The sequence below is a fragment of the Marmota monax genome, unplaced genomic scaffold (genome assembly GCF_021218885.2).
Source record: "Marmota monax isolate L192 unplaced genomic scaffold, Marmota_monax_Labrador192_F-V1.1 WCK01_AAM20220418_F8-fsc00073, whole genome shotgun sequence".
Lineage (NCBI taxonomy): Eukaryota > Metazoa > Chordata > Mammalia > Rodentia > Sciuridae > Marmota > Marmota monax.
Window position 1 is genome coordinate 262,239 of NW_026692846.1, and position 17,602 is coordinate 279,840.

Genomic DNA, 17,602 nt, shown 5'->3' on the forward strand with positions numbered 1-17,602 from the left:
CCGGCCCCCGGGTCGCGAACCATAGAGCCGAGCGCTCCGCTTTCCTAGAGAGGCCCGTGAGAGTCTGGGGCCACACGGAGGCCGCGCCCAGCTTCTGGCTTGCTGCTGCGGAGGGCTCCAGGTGCGGGGGCGTGAGGGCGCGGGAGGGGGCACTGGGGCGACATCCCCGCGGTGGCGTCGCGAGCGGAGACCCGGCCCCTCGGTGTGGGAGATGGCCCTACGAGTTTGTCTTGAGCGCCGGGCGGACACGGCCGCGGGGTGCGAAAGGGCCGTTTATCCGGAAGAGGGGAGCCGGGCCTGGGCAGCGGCAGCACGTCAGAGCCCAGGGGCCTCTGAATACTCGTGAGGGAGCGCCCTGCTCCCTCTACCCAGCTTGTCGAGGTGGACCGTGCACTCCCCCTGGGGCAAATGTGTGGGCACGTCGCCCGTGACGACGATGTCACCACTGTTTTTTCAGGTAGTGCCACAGCCCTCTTTACGTGGTGCACTGCCTCTACCTGGTCCTCCTGCAGGGGAGGCTGAGTGTAGCCCCTGTGCTAACGCGGCCCTTCTTAGTGGGCAGGTTTAGACGCTAGTTTTTGGCTTGGGCAGCTGCATTTGTAGGCTGGATTTCCTTTGTGAGGTGAAAATGATTAGGTCTTGCAGGGACGTTGTGAATATTCTGGGTTGAGTAGTGAGGGGTCCCAACTGCCGTGTCCTGTGCCTGCGGGTATTTCTCCTAATATAATCTTGTATCTGTTAGTTTAGGATTTACATACGCTCTCTCTCTTTTTTTTTTTTTTTTTTCTTGGTTCTCTTCCTTTTCACCCACTTCCCTACCAACTCCTGCTCATCTCAGACGTCACTTCCTCTGAGAAGCCTCCCCTCTTATCAGGACCCATGTGGGCCTCTTTTCCACCTGCTCACGGGGTCATTTCCCTGGTCCCATCACACCTACTGTCACTGGTACTTCAATCCATCAGCATCCTAATGGTGGGGTCCACATGATCCTTAAGGTCCTAAGGATGTGGCAGTCACTGGCCTTCCCTCCCCCTTCCCTTCAGGGAGCTGTGGCTGGGACCTCCCCTCTGGCTGATCAAGGAGGAGGAAGCAGCGATGTCTGCCTTAGGGACTGCAGCTCCATACCTGCATCATCCTGCTGACAGTCACAGTGGCCGGGTCAGTTTTCTGGGGCCCCAAGTCCCTCCAGAGGTGGCAGCAATGGCCCGGTTTCTGGGAGACCTGGACAGGAGCACATTCAGAAAGTTGCTGAAGCTTGTGGTTAGCAGCTTGCAAGGAGAGGACTGCCGAGAGGCCATGCAGCACCTGGGTGCCAGTTCCAGCCTGCCAGAGGAGCAGTTAGGTGCCCTACTTGCTGGCACACACACACTACTCCAACAGGCTCTCCGGCTTCCCTCTCCCAGCCTGAAGCCTGATGCCTTCAAGGACCAACTCCAGGAGCTCGGCATCCCCCAAGACCTGGTTGGGGACTTGACCAGTGTGGTTTTTGGTGGTCAGCGCCCCCTCCTGGACTCTGTGGCCCAGCAGCAGGGTTCCTGGCTTCCCCACATTGCTGACTTTAAGTGGAGGGTGGATGTGGCAATTTCCACCAGTGCCCTGGCCCGCTCCCTGAAGCCAAGCATCTTGATGCAGCTGAAGCTTTCAGATGGGTCAGCATATCGCTTCGAGGTTCCCACAGCCAAGTTCCAGGAACTGCGGTACAGTGTGGCGCTGGTCCTGAAGGAGATGACAGATCTGGAGAGGAGGTGCGATCGCAGACTGCAGGACTGAGCCTCCCTTGTCAGCATTGCAGCTGGTGCCAGAATGCAACTTGCATTTCCTCTAGTTGGATGCTAGACTGCATGTCACCCCTTCCCCAGGTTTTTTTTTTTTTGTTGTTGTTGTTGCTTCTGAGTGTGGTAAAGTGACAGTCTGGGGTCCAAATCAGGGTCCTCTGAATATGCCTTTGCTCAGCCTGACCCCACTAAGCATCTGGGCCCTTTTTCTTGTTTGCTTTCATAAATGCTGTTTTTGGTGTGGGCACTTTTGTCTGTCTTAAATCCCTGCCCTTGTGGGGCTGATATCGTTGTGGGTTGGGAAGCGGGGGAAACATTACAAAATGCATAGTAAACAGTGGGTACAGCTTATCAAGGGGTGACAAATGTGTACTTAGTTTTGAGCAAGGTGGGGTATAGGCTGTGAGGACATGCCTGCCCCTATAAGCTGTATCATGGCTGGACTTCCTGGAGAACATGGTATCTGAGCAGACTTGAAAGACAGGAGTTGTGGGAATGAAGTCCACTGGGGGACCAGCTGGTGCACAGGTGATGAGTAGAGAGAGACCAGGTATATTGGATGTCACGTGCCTCCAACCAAGTAGGAGGAGGTCATTGGAGGGAGGTAAAGCTGGGGAGGGTACACAGGTCAGGTCTGAGAAATTCTGCTCAAAGTATTGTGGTTGAAGTCTAAGCCAAAGTGGGAGTCCCTGAGGGTTTTCAACAGAGGAAGGATGTACTCTGGTGGTTGTTTTAGAAGGATAACACTTCTATTATTTTAAAGGATAACATTATCCAGGGGTGGTGGTAAATATGTGTAATCCCAGGCACTTGGGAGGCTGAGGCAGGAAGATTGCAAGTTCAAGACCAGCCTCAGCAACTTATTGAGACCTTTTCTCAAAATTAAAAATAAAAAGGATGGGGATGTAGCTCAGTGATAGAGTGCCCCTGGGTTCATTATCCAGTTCCATGAAAATAAATAAGTAAAAGGATAATACTGTTTCTGTGTTTAGAGTAGTATGTAGGGGAACAGGGAGGAGGTTGAGAGTCCACTATGAGGGGTGCTGTTGTAAGGTGGAGCTGCTGGATAGGGTAGGGGGCCTTTCTGAGTGCCTCCAGGGTAGCTATGTTGGGGGGGGGGGTGTATGGCCAGCTTTGTAGTCCTCAGAATAGCCATTCTCTGGCTAGGGGTCTTAGGGCTGTCAGACTATCTGCTTGAGGGGTCCCTGCTTCCTGCACTTTTTTAGTCTACATCTGGTTGGTTCTCTGCTGAGAAACCAGTTCATACATCTCATAGGATAATCAGGCCTAAGTGCAGGAACTTCTGAGAACAGCAAATAAAGTTTGCTGTTCCGGGCCAGCCTGTTACTCACATAGGCTGTTTGAAAAATGCTTGGTTTCTTCCATCTCAGTGAACACCTTTTTTTCTCTTGAGTGAGAACTACAGCTGTGGCAACTTAGGTGTGGGCCACAGGGAAAGGAAAAGGCTGCCTTTTGAGGACAGAGGGCTGCCAGGGAGGCTGCTGTGTTTCTAGAGCTGGAGGATTCACAGGCCTGGCTCAGCTAAGGGTGCAGAATGCCCCTGTGTCCTTCAGCCTCAGCTGGGTCCCCCAGGACCACTGGCCCACCTTGAAGGGAACAAGGAGATCCAGACCCGCAAAAAAGGATGTACACAAGTAAGCAGAGTGCCCATGTCAACCTTATCCAGTGACAGAGCTTTTTATGTCACATACTTATGATCTCAACTATTAGATGTGTTGGAGACTATGTACTCATGATACATTTGGAAATAAAACAGGAATGTAGGGACAAAAATTTTTTACTTAAGTCCCTCCATACAGTGGCACTGAGGCCAGAGGATCCCAAGTTTGAAGCCAGCCTGGCAACCTAGTGAGACCCTGCATCAAAATAAAAATTTAAAAATGGCTGGGAATGTAGTTCAGTGGTGGAGTGTGCCTGGGTTCAATACCCAGTACTGGAAAGAAAAAAAAAGTCCCTTTGCCCACATGTAAAGCATCTTGACACTGCTACGAGTCTATCTAACTGTCCACATGGCTCTGTGGTAAAGTTCAATCCCCAGTACTAAAAAACAAAAACAAAAAGAACAGAGAAAGAAAGGTGCCAGGCAAAGCAGTCAGAGTGAATTCTAGGCACACCACTTCTGGACTTCTAACATGAGCCCAAACACGTCGGCTTCACTTGCTTTATCTTTTCAAGCTTTTTCACGAAAACAAACTTACAGCCCTTACCTCCACTGGCCAGGGCTCTAGGCACACACTGAAAGGGCAGAGGCAGAGGACTTGGAGAAGCAGGTAATACCATGTTCCACCTCACAGAGGGGCTTTGATGTACCCTGAATAGAACTGAGTCAAGACCCTTCACTTAGTAGTCTTCGTGTCTGCTTCTTAAGGAGGGAGAAAAACTGTTAAGGAAAACTGTATTCAGGATGTAATGCTTTGTAAGGTCAACTACCCAGGACCACCTCAGAAGGCAGAGGGGAGATGGCAGCCCAGGCACATGGGGACATATAGGCCATGAAGCTGGTGGGGGAGTGGATGGATAAGAAAACTTGAGTTTAAGGGGACTTCTGGTGAAACTGACCTATCAGGGTTCTTGTTAAAATGGGACAGTGCATAAAAGAACATGGAAGCTGGAAAGTTGTTATGGTGAGCAAGCTATGCCATTAACACAGACTGCTCATATTTGTAAATTCCACAATATCAGAATTTGTTGAATAAATTCACAGGCTACATCAGTTTTTTCATCACTGTTAATTTACTGATACTTATGGTGTGACTGTGGTAATCACAAATTATTCTGTTCCAATTTTAATTACTAATATCGTTAACACCAAAGTGGATTTATAAGTTACAGAACCGTTAGGGAAGGGATAACCATGGCCTCAGAGTTTGTTTATTGCAGTGCTGGGGATGGAACCAAGAGCCTTGTGCTTGCCGGGTAAGAGCTCTCTACCCATGAGCTATATCTCCAATCAACCCTTTTTTATTTTAAGACATGTCTAAGTTGGCTAAGCTATTCTTAACTTGCAATCCTCCTGCATCAGCCTCCCGAATCGTGCGCTTTTTAAAAAAAACATTTTTAGTTATTAACACAATGCCTTTATTTTATCTATTTATTTTTATATGGTGCCAAGAGTCGAACCCAGGGTCTCGCACGTGCTAGGCGAGCGCTCTACCGCTGAACCACAACCCCAGCTCCAGCCCTGCCGTCTTTTTGTAAGGTTTATTTTTTGCAGCACTGGGAATGGGTCCCCAAAATCCAGGCCAGCGCTGCACACTGAGCCGCAGCACACCCCCAGGTTGTGCATAGCCAATTTGGGGCGTCAAGGTCATCCCTTAGCTTCACCTTATTTTTACTTCCCAGTAACCCCGCCGTACTGCCTCCTCCATTTTACCAAGTGCTACTTTGAACTAACCTATTGACACTGTCGGGAGACTGCGGAGATGAAGCACCTGTAGTGCGGAGCCGGGCGGGCTGAAGCCGCAGGTGGGGCAGGACTGCCGTTCCCCTCCAGCAGTCCGCGGACCACCGTTGGCTTGGGTCCTTGGAGTCCTAGACCAGCCCCGGAAATGAGCGGGGCTGGGCTTCATCCCGCTTCCGGCTCTCGGTCTCCAGGGAAGGGCTGCCTGCGCATGCGCAGCTAGATCGTCTCGCCCCGTCTCCGGCTGGTCGGCGCACTACGCTGCTGCTAGCTGCCGAGCTCGGTCTTCGGACCCGACGCTTCCTGTGAGCCGGCACCGAGGTGAGGCTCTTCGTGGCTCCTCCCGCAGTGCAGGTAGCCGGCGGCGGCCGGGCCGGCGGCTGTGAGGGTGTTACACGGGAAGCCACGCACTAAGCGAACGAGTTCGATGATTGCTGGACGCGCCGGCAGGCAGGTTCCGGCCGAGGGCTCTAGTGATGCTGGGGACACTGGGGGAGGGGGCACAGGCGGCTCTCAGAGCCTGTCGGGCGCGCGCCCGCGACCGACCACCCGAGAGGCGGGCGGAGGCTGCGGGGAGTACGAGGCCTTGCGGGCGGGGGTGAGACCGGGGCGTCAGTCCACGCTGGGGCTGGGCCCTCGAAGCTCGCCCGCACCGCGCCGCCCGGGGTAGCGGGAGGCCTCAGGGCGCGGCACGCCAGCCTCAGGCCCCGAGATTGGACGGCCGGAGCTGCAGCGCCCGCCGCCGGCCCTCCTGCGCACTGGCGGGAGCGGGCCTAGGGTGTGGAGAGGGTACACAGGCCCCAGGAGGCCTCTGCGAGAATGCAGGCTGCCTCCTTCCTCTGGTCGCGTCTCCGCTGTTCTTGCCGAACACGCCCAAGTCTCCTGAGGGAGAGCTGGGTGGCCGCAGACCGTGGCGCCCCCTGCTTTCTCTCGGATTCCATGGCGGCCGCTTCGGGGGATGGCAGCCGAGTCCGGCCGGGAGACTTGACGTTCCTCCCCGCCATCCGCAGTCGGAAGCCGTCTCCGGACCTGTGAGCCTTGAGGTGGGGGAAGCCGAAGAGTTGATAATGTGGACCCACGTCCTCCCGCAGGGGTCGCGGCTCTGAGCTTAGCGGGTCCTGGCTCCACAGCCCCCCGGACCGCGAATCCGCTTCCAGGAGCGCGCCAGGCACCACGCCGTGCGGTCCCCGGGCGCGATGCCGCTGACTTTCCAGGACGTGGCAGTGTACTTCTCCCCAGCGGAGGGGCAACAGCTGGGGCCCCAGCAGCGGGCGCTGTACCGGGATGTGATGCTGGAGAACTATGGGAACGTGGCCTCCCTAGGTGAGAACTCCCTCTGGCTTCTGGAGCGGGGGTGGGGCAGGGGGAGGGGGTGCCTCTCTAAGGGGCTCATGGGCTGCTTTGGCTTTTTGGATCCCAAGAAGGTCCCGCCCTCATCCCCGGGTAACAGTCTGATCTCTGCTGAAAGAACACTGCCCGTGAGAGAGCCTTGCTGCCCGATTCGAGGGACTTCGCTCCCTTTGCCAGTGGCCCAGTGGTGGTGTTCCTCCCTGCCGCCCCCAGGAGAACAGGGTGAATTCTTCCTTAAAACAAAACAAAAAACACTTCAGCCCCTGGCTTTCTCTGACCAAGCATGGCAGCAAGCAGGCACTTCTCACCTGGCTTGGGAGACCTGGTGGGCAGAGGCCGCACAGGCTCACCCAGGTTTTCACCCTCAACAGGATTCCCTGTCCCTAAGCCAGAGCTGATCTCCCAGCTGGAGCAAGGCGAGGAGCTGTGGGTCATGGATCTTCTGGGGGCTGAAGAATCAGAGGTCTTGAGAAACTGCCGAACAGGTGAGAATGGGCAGGAGGCTAACCCTAAGAACCCCCCTCCCAGTTCTACACTCACTGCAGCAGTGAGGGCGGTTGGGTTGTTGTGCTTAGTCCAACCGCTCCAAGAGCAGATGTAGTCACCACAGACATGTGGCATGTGCTCCTTGTTTACAAGGGCTTCCCTTACTGCTCCATTTGCTTTACTCTAGAAAATGTATGCAGTGCCCAGTGCCCGTTGTATGCGTTTTGTGGCACCTTCATTCTCTTCTTTACATAATACTCTTTCTTGCTGGCTTTCTTTTGACAGTAGCTATGGGTTGCCTGTCATGTCCTTTTCTTCTTCACCTTTTCTTTCCTCTAACTCAGTTTGGTCAGTAGTATTCTCTCTCTTTCCTTCTTGAGACCTGTGTCCTCATGTGCACATGCTTTTGCTCTCTCGCTATCAGTGTATTGTGGGCTGGTCTTGAATTTATGGACTCAAGCTTCCTACTGCTTCGGCTCCTGAGTGAAGTCACAGTTCCTGGGTCAATAGTATTTTTTTATTTTTTTGGTACAGGGGATTGAACCCAGGGGCACGCAACCACCAAACCGCCTCTCCCCATCCTATTTTGTATTTTATTTACAGACAGGGTCTCACTGAGTTGCTTAGTGCCTCACTTTTGCTGAGGCTGGCTTTGAACTCACAATCCTCCTGCCTCAGCCTCCTGAACCACTAGGATTACAGGCATGAGCCACCGTGCCCAGCAATAATATTTTTTTAAATGTGTACTTTTTTCTGTTGGATCCAGCTTCTCTACTTTTTTCATCAGCTACTGAGGCTTGTTATGCTTTCTACCTTTTTCTCCTCCTTCCTCTCTATTTTTTTTTTTTGTTATTTTATTGCTCTACACTGTCAGAATATGTAATTCCTTTACCCTTTACTATTACTCCTAGCCCCACCTTTGATGTTGTTGTTTTTTGCTGTTAAGTATATATTTTTTTTACCTTTTAGTTAATTGTTGAACCTTTTACCAGAAATTTCTGCATCATTTCTCTGTTGGCTGGAGCTTGTCTTCCAGTTACTCAGAAAGACTCTTGTAAATAATATGCCCCAAATTTATGCACATTCAAAACCACCTGTTTGAAGCCTTTTGCTTCTGGCAGTGGGTGCTAAAATTGTTGACTTGCGATGCTTCTTTTTGTAGAAAGGTGGAGTTATAAGACTGAAAGCATGGCTGTAGTTCCAGTTTGGAAAATTTTAATGTTATATTTTTGTCATCATTTAGTCCAAGATATTATGTTTTGTGATTTCTTTGACCCAATGATTAGTTGGATGTGTGTTACTTTTCAAAACAATTGGTACTTTTCTATTTCTTATTGTTGTTGACTTGTCATTTAATTCTACCAGGGTCAGGGAACCTATTCTTGTATAATTTCATTCTTCTCGTTTTTGCTTGCTCTTGTTTTATGACTCTAGGATCTCTCTCAGTAAGTATCTGCGTGCATGTAAAAAGGGTGGGTTCAATGGGCTGCAGCTGGGGCTCAGTGGAAGAGCACTTGCCTAGCACATTCGAGGTGCTGGGTTCTATCCTCAGCACCACATATAAAATTAATTAATTAATTAATTAATTAATTAATTAAAGATTTTTTTTAAAAAAAGGGATAGGTTCAAGTAGCAATTAAGTCAAGGTGCTTCATGGTACCATTTAGATATCCCCCAGCCCTTTGCTCATTTTATGTGTAGTTATTTTATTTATGTATTTATTTATTTATTTTTTGGGGGGGCGGTACTGGGGATTGAACTCAAGGATACTCAACCATTGAGCCACATCCCCAGCCCTATTTTGTATTTTTTAGAGACAGGGTCTCACTGAGTTGCTTAGCATCTCGATTTTGCTGAGGCTGGCCTTGAACTCTTTAATATTTTTTTAGTTGTATATGGACACAATACCTTTATTTTATTTTTATGTGGTGCTGGGAATCAAACCCAGTGCCTCACTCATGCTAGGCAACTGCTCTACCACTGAGCTACAAACCTGGCCCTGGCCTTGAACTCTTGATTCTCCTGCCTTAGCCTCCTGAGCCCCTGGGATTACAGGCGTACACCACCACACCCAACAGTGTAGTTATTCTTTAGTTACTAAGAGAAGGTGTTAAAATACCCACATGTGATTGTGGAATTGTCTTGTCTTTAATTTTCTCAGTGTCTGGTTCATGTACTTTGAAGCTGTGTTATTTGTATTATTTTTACTTCTAATCATCATTTTTAGGGATAAGAGGATCCTTTATCATCTCTGGTAATATATTTGGTTCTGACTATATTTCATCTGATATGTCATAGCAGTTCTAGCCTTAGCCTTATTCTTTTTTTTTTTTTTTGGTACTGGGGGTTGGACTCAGGCACTCAACCAACCCCCAAGCCACATCCCCAGTCCTTTTTTAATTTTTTTTTAAACTTTGTTTTATTTGTTTATTTATTTTTTTATGTGGTACTGAGGATTGAACCCAGGACCTTGCACGTGCCAGGCGAGCCCTGTACCACTGAGCCTTTTTAAAAATTTTTTATTGTCATAGAGGGATAACATGCCTATATTTTTATTTTTTTAGTACAGTGCCTCACCTGTGCTAGGTAGGCAGTCTACCACTAAGCTATAGCCCCAGCCCCTTATCTTTTAATTGTAGTGCTTAATCTATTAATATTTAATGTCTCGTTGTGTGTGTGTGTGTGTGTGTGAGAGAGAGAGAGAGAGAGAGAGATAATGGGGATGGAACCCAGGGCCTTATGTGTGACAAGCAAGCACTCTACCACTGAACCACATCTCCAGCCCTTTTTTTTTTTTTTTTAATTTGAAACAGGGTCCTTTTTTATTTCTCTTTTTTGCCTTTCATGTACTAATTCATTATAAATCTCAACCATCCCTTCCCTCCTTTATGGTAAAGTTATATGTAATATATCTGTGTACATTTGAGACAATATTATAATTTTCTTTTTAAATCGTCATAGATGATTAACAGCAGAGTTATGTCCTGATGAACCCATCATAAGTTGGAAATCACTTAGTGCATCTAACCTACCAAATATGCCAGCTTAGCAGCACAGCACACTGGAGAGTACAGTTGTTGCCCTGTGATCTTGTGGCTGCCTGGGAGTTGTGACTTCTGCCACTGCCCAGCATTGCAAGAGAGATCATAGTGCCCAAGAAAAGATTAAAAATTCAAAATAATATAGTTTCTATTGAATATATATCACTTTGTGCTGTCATAAGATTGAAAAAGTCTTATGCAAAACCCTCCTCAAAGGTCAACGTGTAAAAGGCTAAACTGAGGAGCCATTGGGAAGTTGGGCTTGGGGGAAGAAGCAAGGTCAGTGGGAGAATGCCACTGGAGAGTCTCTGGGACCCACGCCATCCTATCTGTTTTGTGCCTGGCCGCCATGGAGTAAACAGGCTGCCATGCTAGGCTCCTGCCACAATGCGTACTGCTGCCACAGGCCCAGAGCACAGGCCAAGTGACTATGGGCTAAGACTTCTGAAACTGTGGCCAGAATAAGTGTCTCCTCCATTTACCTATCTAAGGTATTTCATCACAGTAATGAAAACCTAACAGTTGAGGAACCATTTGTATGTAGTTTATGAAAAAATAAAAGAAAAAAAATAGACTTTTTGCTGTCTCGACATGTAAGGAGCTTAGAAGTTGCTGCGGGATTCTAACAAGTAAAGAACTGAACAAACTGGAAAATCAGTGACTCTTGGATCAATCAGAGTTGAGGTCCCAGGGCAAACCACTGCACCCAAATTGGATAGGCAACACAGTCATGATTTGTGAACAGGAACCTCCAGGGGAAATGGTGCAGGTAGGAAACCTGAAGAGAAATGGACAAATTGACAGAAGCTCAGTGTGGACAAGTCTGAGCTATAAAAATGACAGGAGACCTGTCATGGAGGCTCATAAACATTTGAGGGTTTTTTGTTTTTTTTTTTACCGCCAGAAATGTGATGAATCCCACAGTGAACATTGGGGGAAATCTCCTTATGCTTCTGGCAGGGGAAAGGGAAAAGAAACTTCTGAAATATGTCAGAGCACTATTCCTCACAAAGCTGTTCTCTAGATAGATGGCCTTGCCAGAGCCTGCCTGACCTGAGCAAGGAAGCTCCCAGCCCAGCACTCTGTTCTCCCTGACCTTGTGAGGGCCCTGGAGCACAGGTTTATGGTGCTGCATGCCTCATTGCACAGCCAACATGGCAGCACTGAGGCATGGGTGCCACAGCTCCCTTACCCAGCTTGTCACATCTGCCTTTTAACAAAGACCTGTAAGACACTGAAAGAAAAATGCAGTGTGGAGAGACTGAACAAACATTAGAATGAGAGTCATAACTGGCAAGAGTGTTGGAATTACCAGATCAGGGATTTTTTTTAAAACTAATATGACTAAGGCTTTAGTGGAAAATGTATGATGTACAGAAACAGATATATAATATAGGCAGAGAGATTGAAATTCTAAAATAGAATAAAAAATGCTAGAAATGAAAAACACTATAATAGTAGTAATGACAGATGCCTTTGATGACTCACTAATAGACTGGTCAGGGTTTTGAGTATAATGTTATTTGAAGGCACACTTGGATTAGTTGTAAGTGTAGATAGAAAACCAATTAAAAACAAAAGTACAAGACAAGTATAATGAATATGGCGACAAGGAGACAAAGTGGAGTAATAGAAAATACTCAAAACCACAAAATAAGTAGCCCAGTGATAGAGCATTTGTATAACATGTGTAAGACCTTAGGTTTGATCCCCAGCAGTGAAGAAACCATTTTTAAACCAGAAAATGCAGAAAAAAGTATAGAAGATAAACAGGGACAAAGATCAACTGTAATATATAAAACAGGGACAAATGTTGTCAATATTAATTTCAACAATATTAGTCTTTTTTTTTTTTTTTTTTGCGGGGGTATCAGGGATTTAACTCAAAGGCGCTGGGCCACATCCCCAGCCCTATTTTGTATTTTATTTAGAGACAAGATGTCACCGAGTTGCCTAGTACCTTGCTTTTGCAGAGGCTGGGAACTCTCCATCCTCCTGCCTCAGCCTCCCTAGCTTCTGGGATTACAGGTGTGTGCAATTGTGCCCAACTCAACAGTCATTTTAAATGTCGGTGGTCAGCCAGGTGTGGTGGCCCACACTTGTAGTTCCCACTGCTTGGACTAAGGCAAGGAAATTGCTTGAGCCCAGGAGTTCAAGGCCAGGCTGGGCAACATAGTGAGACCCTGTCTTGTTGTTTTTTGTTTTTTTGTTTTGTTTGTTTGTTTTGTTTTGTTTTTTGTTTTTTTAAGGACAAAAATAACCTTCATTGATCAGTAGATGATAGAGACCATCCGAGTGGGTCAGAAGCAAGACCTAACTATGTCTTCTACAAGAAACCTCTTATAAACATAAAAATGCATATAGCTTAAAAGTAAAGACATGGAAAAAGATGCTAATAGGAATCAAAAAAAGAGGGAATGTTTACATTATTTTCAGTCACAACAGACTTCTGAGCAAGGAAAGGCACCAGGAAGAGAGGAATAATGCATAATGGTAAGGGCTTTATACATCAAAAAGACAACAATTCCTGATGCACCTAACAGCAGCAACAGAAAACTAAAGGCAAAATCTGATAGGCCTGCTAGGGGAAAGAAATGAGTCTAGTACTATAGTTGGAGACTCCAGCTATTGTCTCTATCTACAATGGACAGATCCATCTGCAGACACAACTGAGCTCATTACCATTCATCACTGGGATAGACATCCACAGACTCCTTCATCTAACAACAGCAGGTTTGTTCTGTTTTTATGGTGCTGGTGATCAAACCCAAGGCTTTTTGCATACTGACCAAGTGCTCTACCCCTGTACTACACTGCCAGCCCGGATTATAGTCTTCTGAAGTTCACTTGGAATGTTCACCAAGACAGACCATATTCTATGCCTGAGCACACTTTGATGTGTTTAAAAGGATAGACTGCCAGATGTGGTGGCACATGCCTGTAATCCCAGCTACTCAGGAAGCTGATGTAGGAAGATCACAAATCTCAAAAACTGGGATGTGGATCAATGGGTTTAATCCCTAATACTGAAAGAAAATGTACAACATGTGCTGTCAGACCACAGTGATATTAAAACTAGAAATTAATAACAAAAATATAGGTAGAAAATTCTGAAATTTTGGAGTATAAAGAGCATGCTTTTTTCCTCCCACCCCAGTACAGGGGGTTGAGCCCCAGGTGTTCCCCAGCCTTTTTTATTTATTTTTTTAATCTTGAGACAACACTTAGTTGCCCAGGCTGGTCTTGAACTTGGGGTCCTCTTACCTCAGCCTCTCATGTCACAGGGATTATAGGATTACATGCTCTGCTATACAGCATACTTCTAAATAATGTGTGAGTCAAAGAAGAACTCTGAAGAAATTTTTAAATATTTTGAATTAAATGAAGATAATATCACCTAGCAAATTCTGTGGACTAGAGTGAAAACATGATGAGAAATTCAGGTCAGTGAATGCATTTATTGAAAAGAAGATCTTAAAGTCCTAGCCATGGTGGTGCATACCTGTAATCCCAGCATCTTGGGAGGCTGAGGCAAGAGGATTGTGAGTTCAAAGCCAGCCTCAGCAATTTAGCAAGGCCTAAAGCAACTCATGAGACCCTGACTCTAAATAAAATATTAAAAAGGGCTGGGAATGTGGCTCAGTGATTGAGTACCCCTGGGTTCAATCCCTGGTATAAAAAAAAAAAAAAGTCAATATTCTAAGCTTCTACCTCAGGAAACTAGAGAAAAGAAGAGAAAATTAAATCCAGAGTGAACAGAAGAAAAGAAATAATAAATGTGAAAATGAAAACAGGAAATCTGGGCTGGGGATTTTGGCTCAGTGTAGAGCGCTCGCCTAGCACAGGGGGGACGCAGGTTCGATCCTGAGCACCACATAAAAATAAAGGCATTGTGTTGTGCCCATCTCCACCTAAAAAATATTAAAAACAAACAAAACATGAAATCAGTAGAGAAAAATCAATAAAACCAGGAGTTGGTTCTTTGAAGCGATCAATAAAGTTGATAAGCATCTATCTAGATCAAGAAGGACAGAGAGAATACAAATCACTGATATCAGAAATGAATAGTTCTTGTGACATGGAGAGGTCAAAAGGATATTATAAACAGCACTTTGCTCACAAATTGGATAACTTAGATGAATTGAACTAATTCCTTGGAAAATCAATCTCTCCAAACTCACTCAACAATAAGTAGACAAACTGAATAGGTCTATGTGTATTAAAGAAATTGAGTTAACAATTAACCTTCCAAAACAGTTCCCTGGCTCAAATGGGTTCATTTGTGAATTCTGACCCATTTAAGTATGAAATTATGCTATTTTTCTCCTCTTTTCCAGAGGATATAAATACTTCCTGGCTCATTCTATGATGTCAGCATTATCATACGAGCAAAATCAAAGACACTACAAGAAAATAAAACAGTGGACAAATATGAATATGGATGTAAAAGTTATCAACAAAATATTAACAAATCAGATTCAGTAATGTATAAAAAGAACTATACCATGACTAAGTGAAGTTTATCTTAGGTATGCACAACTAGTTCAACATTGAAACATCAATGTAGTTCACACTTAAGAAGAAAGATCACATGGTCATATCAATAGATACAGAAAAAGCATTTGACAAAATTCAACATTCATGATAAAAACTCAGAAGGTTTGGGTATAGAGGGGAGATTCCTCAACTTGGTTTAAAAAAAATACCTACAAAAATTTTTAATGGGAAAAAACTTGAAGCTTTTCCTCTAAGATCAGGAACAAGGCCAGAACGACTCCTTTTACCACTGCTTTTCAACACCGTACAGGACGCTATAGCTAATGGAATAAAGCAAGAAAAGGAAATAAAGGCTATTACATATTGGGAATGAAGAAATATAACTGTTTACAGATGACACCATTGTCTAGGTGATAGGCCATCTATGGATAGGAAGACTCAATATTGTCAAGATGTTAGTCATTACAGTGGCCCACACCTGGAATCCCAGCTACTCAGGAGACTGAGGCAGAAGGATCGCAAGTTGGAAGCCAACAATCTGGCCAGCTAGTAAGAAGCTTCTCAAAAAGGCTCTGGATGTAGTTAAGTGATAGAGCGCTTGCCTAGCATGCCCAAGACTGGGTTTAATCCCCAGTAACTGCGCAAAAAAAAAAAAGATGAAAAAAGTCACTTTTCCCAACTTGATCTATAAATTCAACATAATTCCAATTAAAATCTCAGTAGGTTATTTTGTGGATGTCAAAAAACTTACTCTGGGGGGCTGGGGTTGTGGCTCAGCGGTAGGGCACTCGCCTAGCATGTGCAAGGCGCTGGGTTCAATCCTCAGCACCACATAAAAATGAATAAATAAAGGTATTGTGTCCAACTACAACTAAAAAAAATATTTTAAAAAAATGACTCTGAGGTTTATATGGCAAGGTAAGAGACCTAGAATAACTCACTCAGTATTGAAGGAACGGCACAAAATCAAAATCGGACTCATACCATCTGATTGCAAGGTTCACTGTACAGCTACAGTTATCAGGGCAGTGTGGTACTGCTGAAGAAGTAGACATAGACTATTAAAGCAAAATAGAGAGCCTGTAGTTATCAGATGATCGCATGCGAAGAAAACGAATGTAGATGCCCTCTGCCAGAGGCGCACCATGATCCCAGCACTGAGGAGGCTGAAGCAGGAGGATTGCAAGTTCACTTGGATCCTGTCTCAAAAATAAAGGTCTGGGGTGTATTTAGTGGTAGAGCATCCTTGAGTTAAATCCCAGTACCACACACAAAAGACCCATTAAGTCCCAAGTTTTAGGGCTGGGGCTAGGACTCAGTGATAGAGCACTCACCTAGCATGCACAAGGTACTGGGTTTGATCCTTAGCACCACATAAAAAATAAAGTGATCATTAAAAAAAAAAAAGTCCCAAGGTTTTAGTTCTGTGATGGTGTCAATGAAATTAAAACAGGTTCATTGAGATAGGTTGGAAATCATAATCTAGACTTTACACATAGTTATATTAATCTTAATGTTATATATTACATAATTTTATAATTCCATCTAAGTGTTTATTGGTATTCCACATCTGGAATACTGGGACAAAATGGGTTCAGCAAGTCGTAGTCTGCTCATACTTAGTCTGCAGCTGTAACAAAATGCTATAAACTGAGTGCTTAAACAGAAATTCATTTTCTCACAGTTCTGGAGGTTGGAAGTCTGTCAGTTTGTCCGTTTTTGGTGAGGATTCTCTTGCTATCTCACAGATGATTATCTTCTCACTGTGTCCTCATCTGGTAGAGAAAAGAAATCTTCTGGTCTCTGTTAAAAGGGCACTAATCCACTAATGGGGCCCCACTCCCAGTTATCTTTCAAAGGCCTCATCTCCAAATGCCATTGAAAGTTAAGACTTTAAATAAGCTGAAGGTCACAGTTCAGTCCATAGCAGACTTCATAGCCCTAAATATAAAACTTCTAGATGATAAGAGAAAATGTAGATTTGAGCTTGGGTTCTATAGTAAGTTTGGGAATGTGACATCAAAAGCATGATCCATAAAGTAAATGGTTGATAAGCTAGATTTCATTAAGATTAAAAACTAATGCAGTTGGGTATGGTGATGCACATCTGTAATCCCAGCAACTCATGAGGCTGAGGCAGAAAGATCACAAATTCAAGGTCAGCCTGTGTAAGTTAGCAAGACACTATCTCAAAAAAGTCTGAGGAGGGGCTGGGGTTGTGGCTCAGTGGTAGAGCACTCACCTAGCATGTATGAGGCCCTGGGTTCGATCCTCAGCACCACATAAAGATAAATAAATAAATGTATTGTGTCCATCTACAACTAAAAGATATTAAAAAAAAAAAAAAGGCTGAGGATGAAGGTCAGTTGTAGAGCATTCCTGGGTTCAATCACCACTACCAAAACCAAAAACTTTCACAAAAGACAGTAAGAATTTTCAGACTCAAGAGATGTGTCCATCTACAACTAAAAAAAAAAAAAAAAAAAAAGACGAAAGGCCTGAACAGACACCTGGCCAAAGACACACAGATGGCAGGCCTGTGTAAAGATGCTGCTTGTTGTGTCACTAGAATGCAAGTTAGAGCCACAGTGAGATGCCACTGCATGCTTTTTTAGAATGGCACATCCAGGAAGTTGACAGCACCCAGTATCAGCGAGGATGGGGAACAGCGGAAAGTGCCTTCATCGCTGTTGAAATGCACGGTGTTGTGGCTGCCACGGAAGATGCTGGCCAGTATCTTACAGAAGTGCACACACAAGATCACATTCACAGTCTTGGTGTTTATCCAAAGTGAACTGAAAATTCATGTTCACACAAACCCTGTACACAAATTTTATGAGCACTTTATTCATAATTGCTAAAAGTTGGAAGCAACCAAGATATTCTTTAATAGATGAGTGGAATGGGATGATATGTGGGGCTAAAAAGAAGTGAGCTTACCAAGCTATGAGGAGCTGTGAAGGAGTCTTAGTGTGCATGACTAGGGGAAAGAGGCAGCTTGAAAGGTTGCGTGTGTATTCCAGAATGATGCT

General features: G+C 45.6%; 2 protein-coding genes across 7 annotated transcripts in view; both read left to right on the forward strand.

The window, feature by feature from the left end:
• On the forward strand, positions 1-2,022 carry Commd5 (COMM domain containing 5). 3 transcript variants are annotated; one of them, XM_046449227.2, is made up of 2 exons: positions 1-121; positions 1,044-2,022. In XM_046449227.2, the coding sequence occupies exon 2, from the start codon at positions 1,096-1,098 to the stop codon at positions 1,768-1,770; it is 675 nt and encodes a 224-aa protein (XP_046305183.1). In that variant the 5' UTR covers positions 1-121; positions 1,044-1,095; the 3' UTR covers positions 1,771-2,022. The 3 variants fall into 3 exon arrangements, with proteins under 3 accessions (XP_046305183.1, XP_046305184.1, XP_046305185.1); XM_046449228.2 differs by having other exon boundaries at positions 7-121; positions 839-2,022; XM_046449229.2 differs by lacking the exon at positions 1-121 and adding an exon at positions 161-457.
• Positions 1-17,602, forward strand: part of Znf251 (zinc finger protein 251) — a 27,448-nt gene continuing 9,846 nt past the window's right edge. Inside the window, exons 1-3 of one of the 4 annotated variants that reach the window (XM_046449218.2) lie at positions 1-121; positions 6,207-6,519; positions 6,918-7,031. In XM_046449218.2, the coding sequence (XP_046305174.1) occupies positions 6,393-6,519; positions 6,918-7,031 (241 nt within the window). In that variant the 5' untranslated portion in view covers positions 1-121; positions 6,207-6,392. Of the gene's footprint in view, positions 122-2,171; positions 5,518-6,206; positions 6,520-6,917; positions 7,032-17,602 lie in introns of those variants that run through there. The other 3 variants (XM_046449220.1, XM_046449217.2, XM_046449219.2) reach the window with 3 other exon arrangements.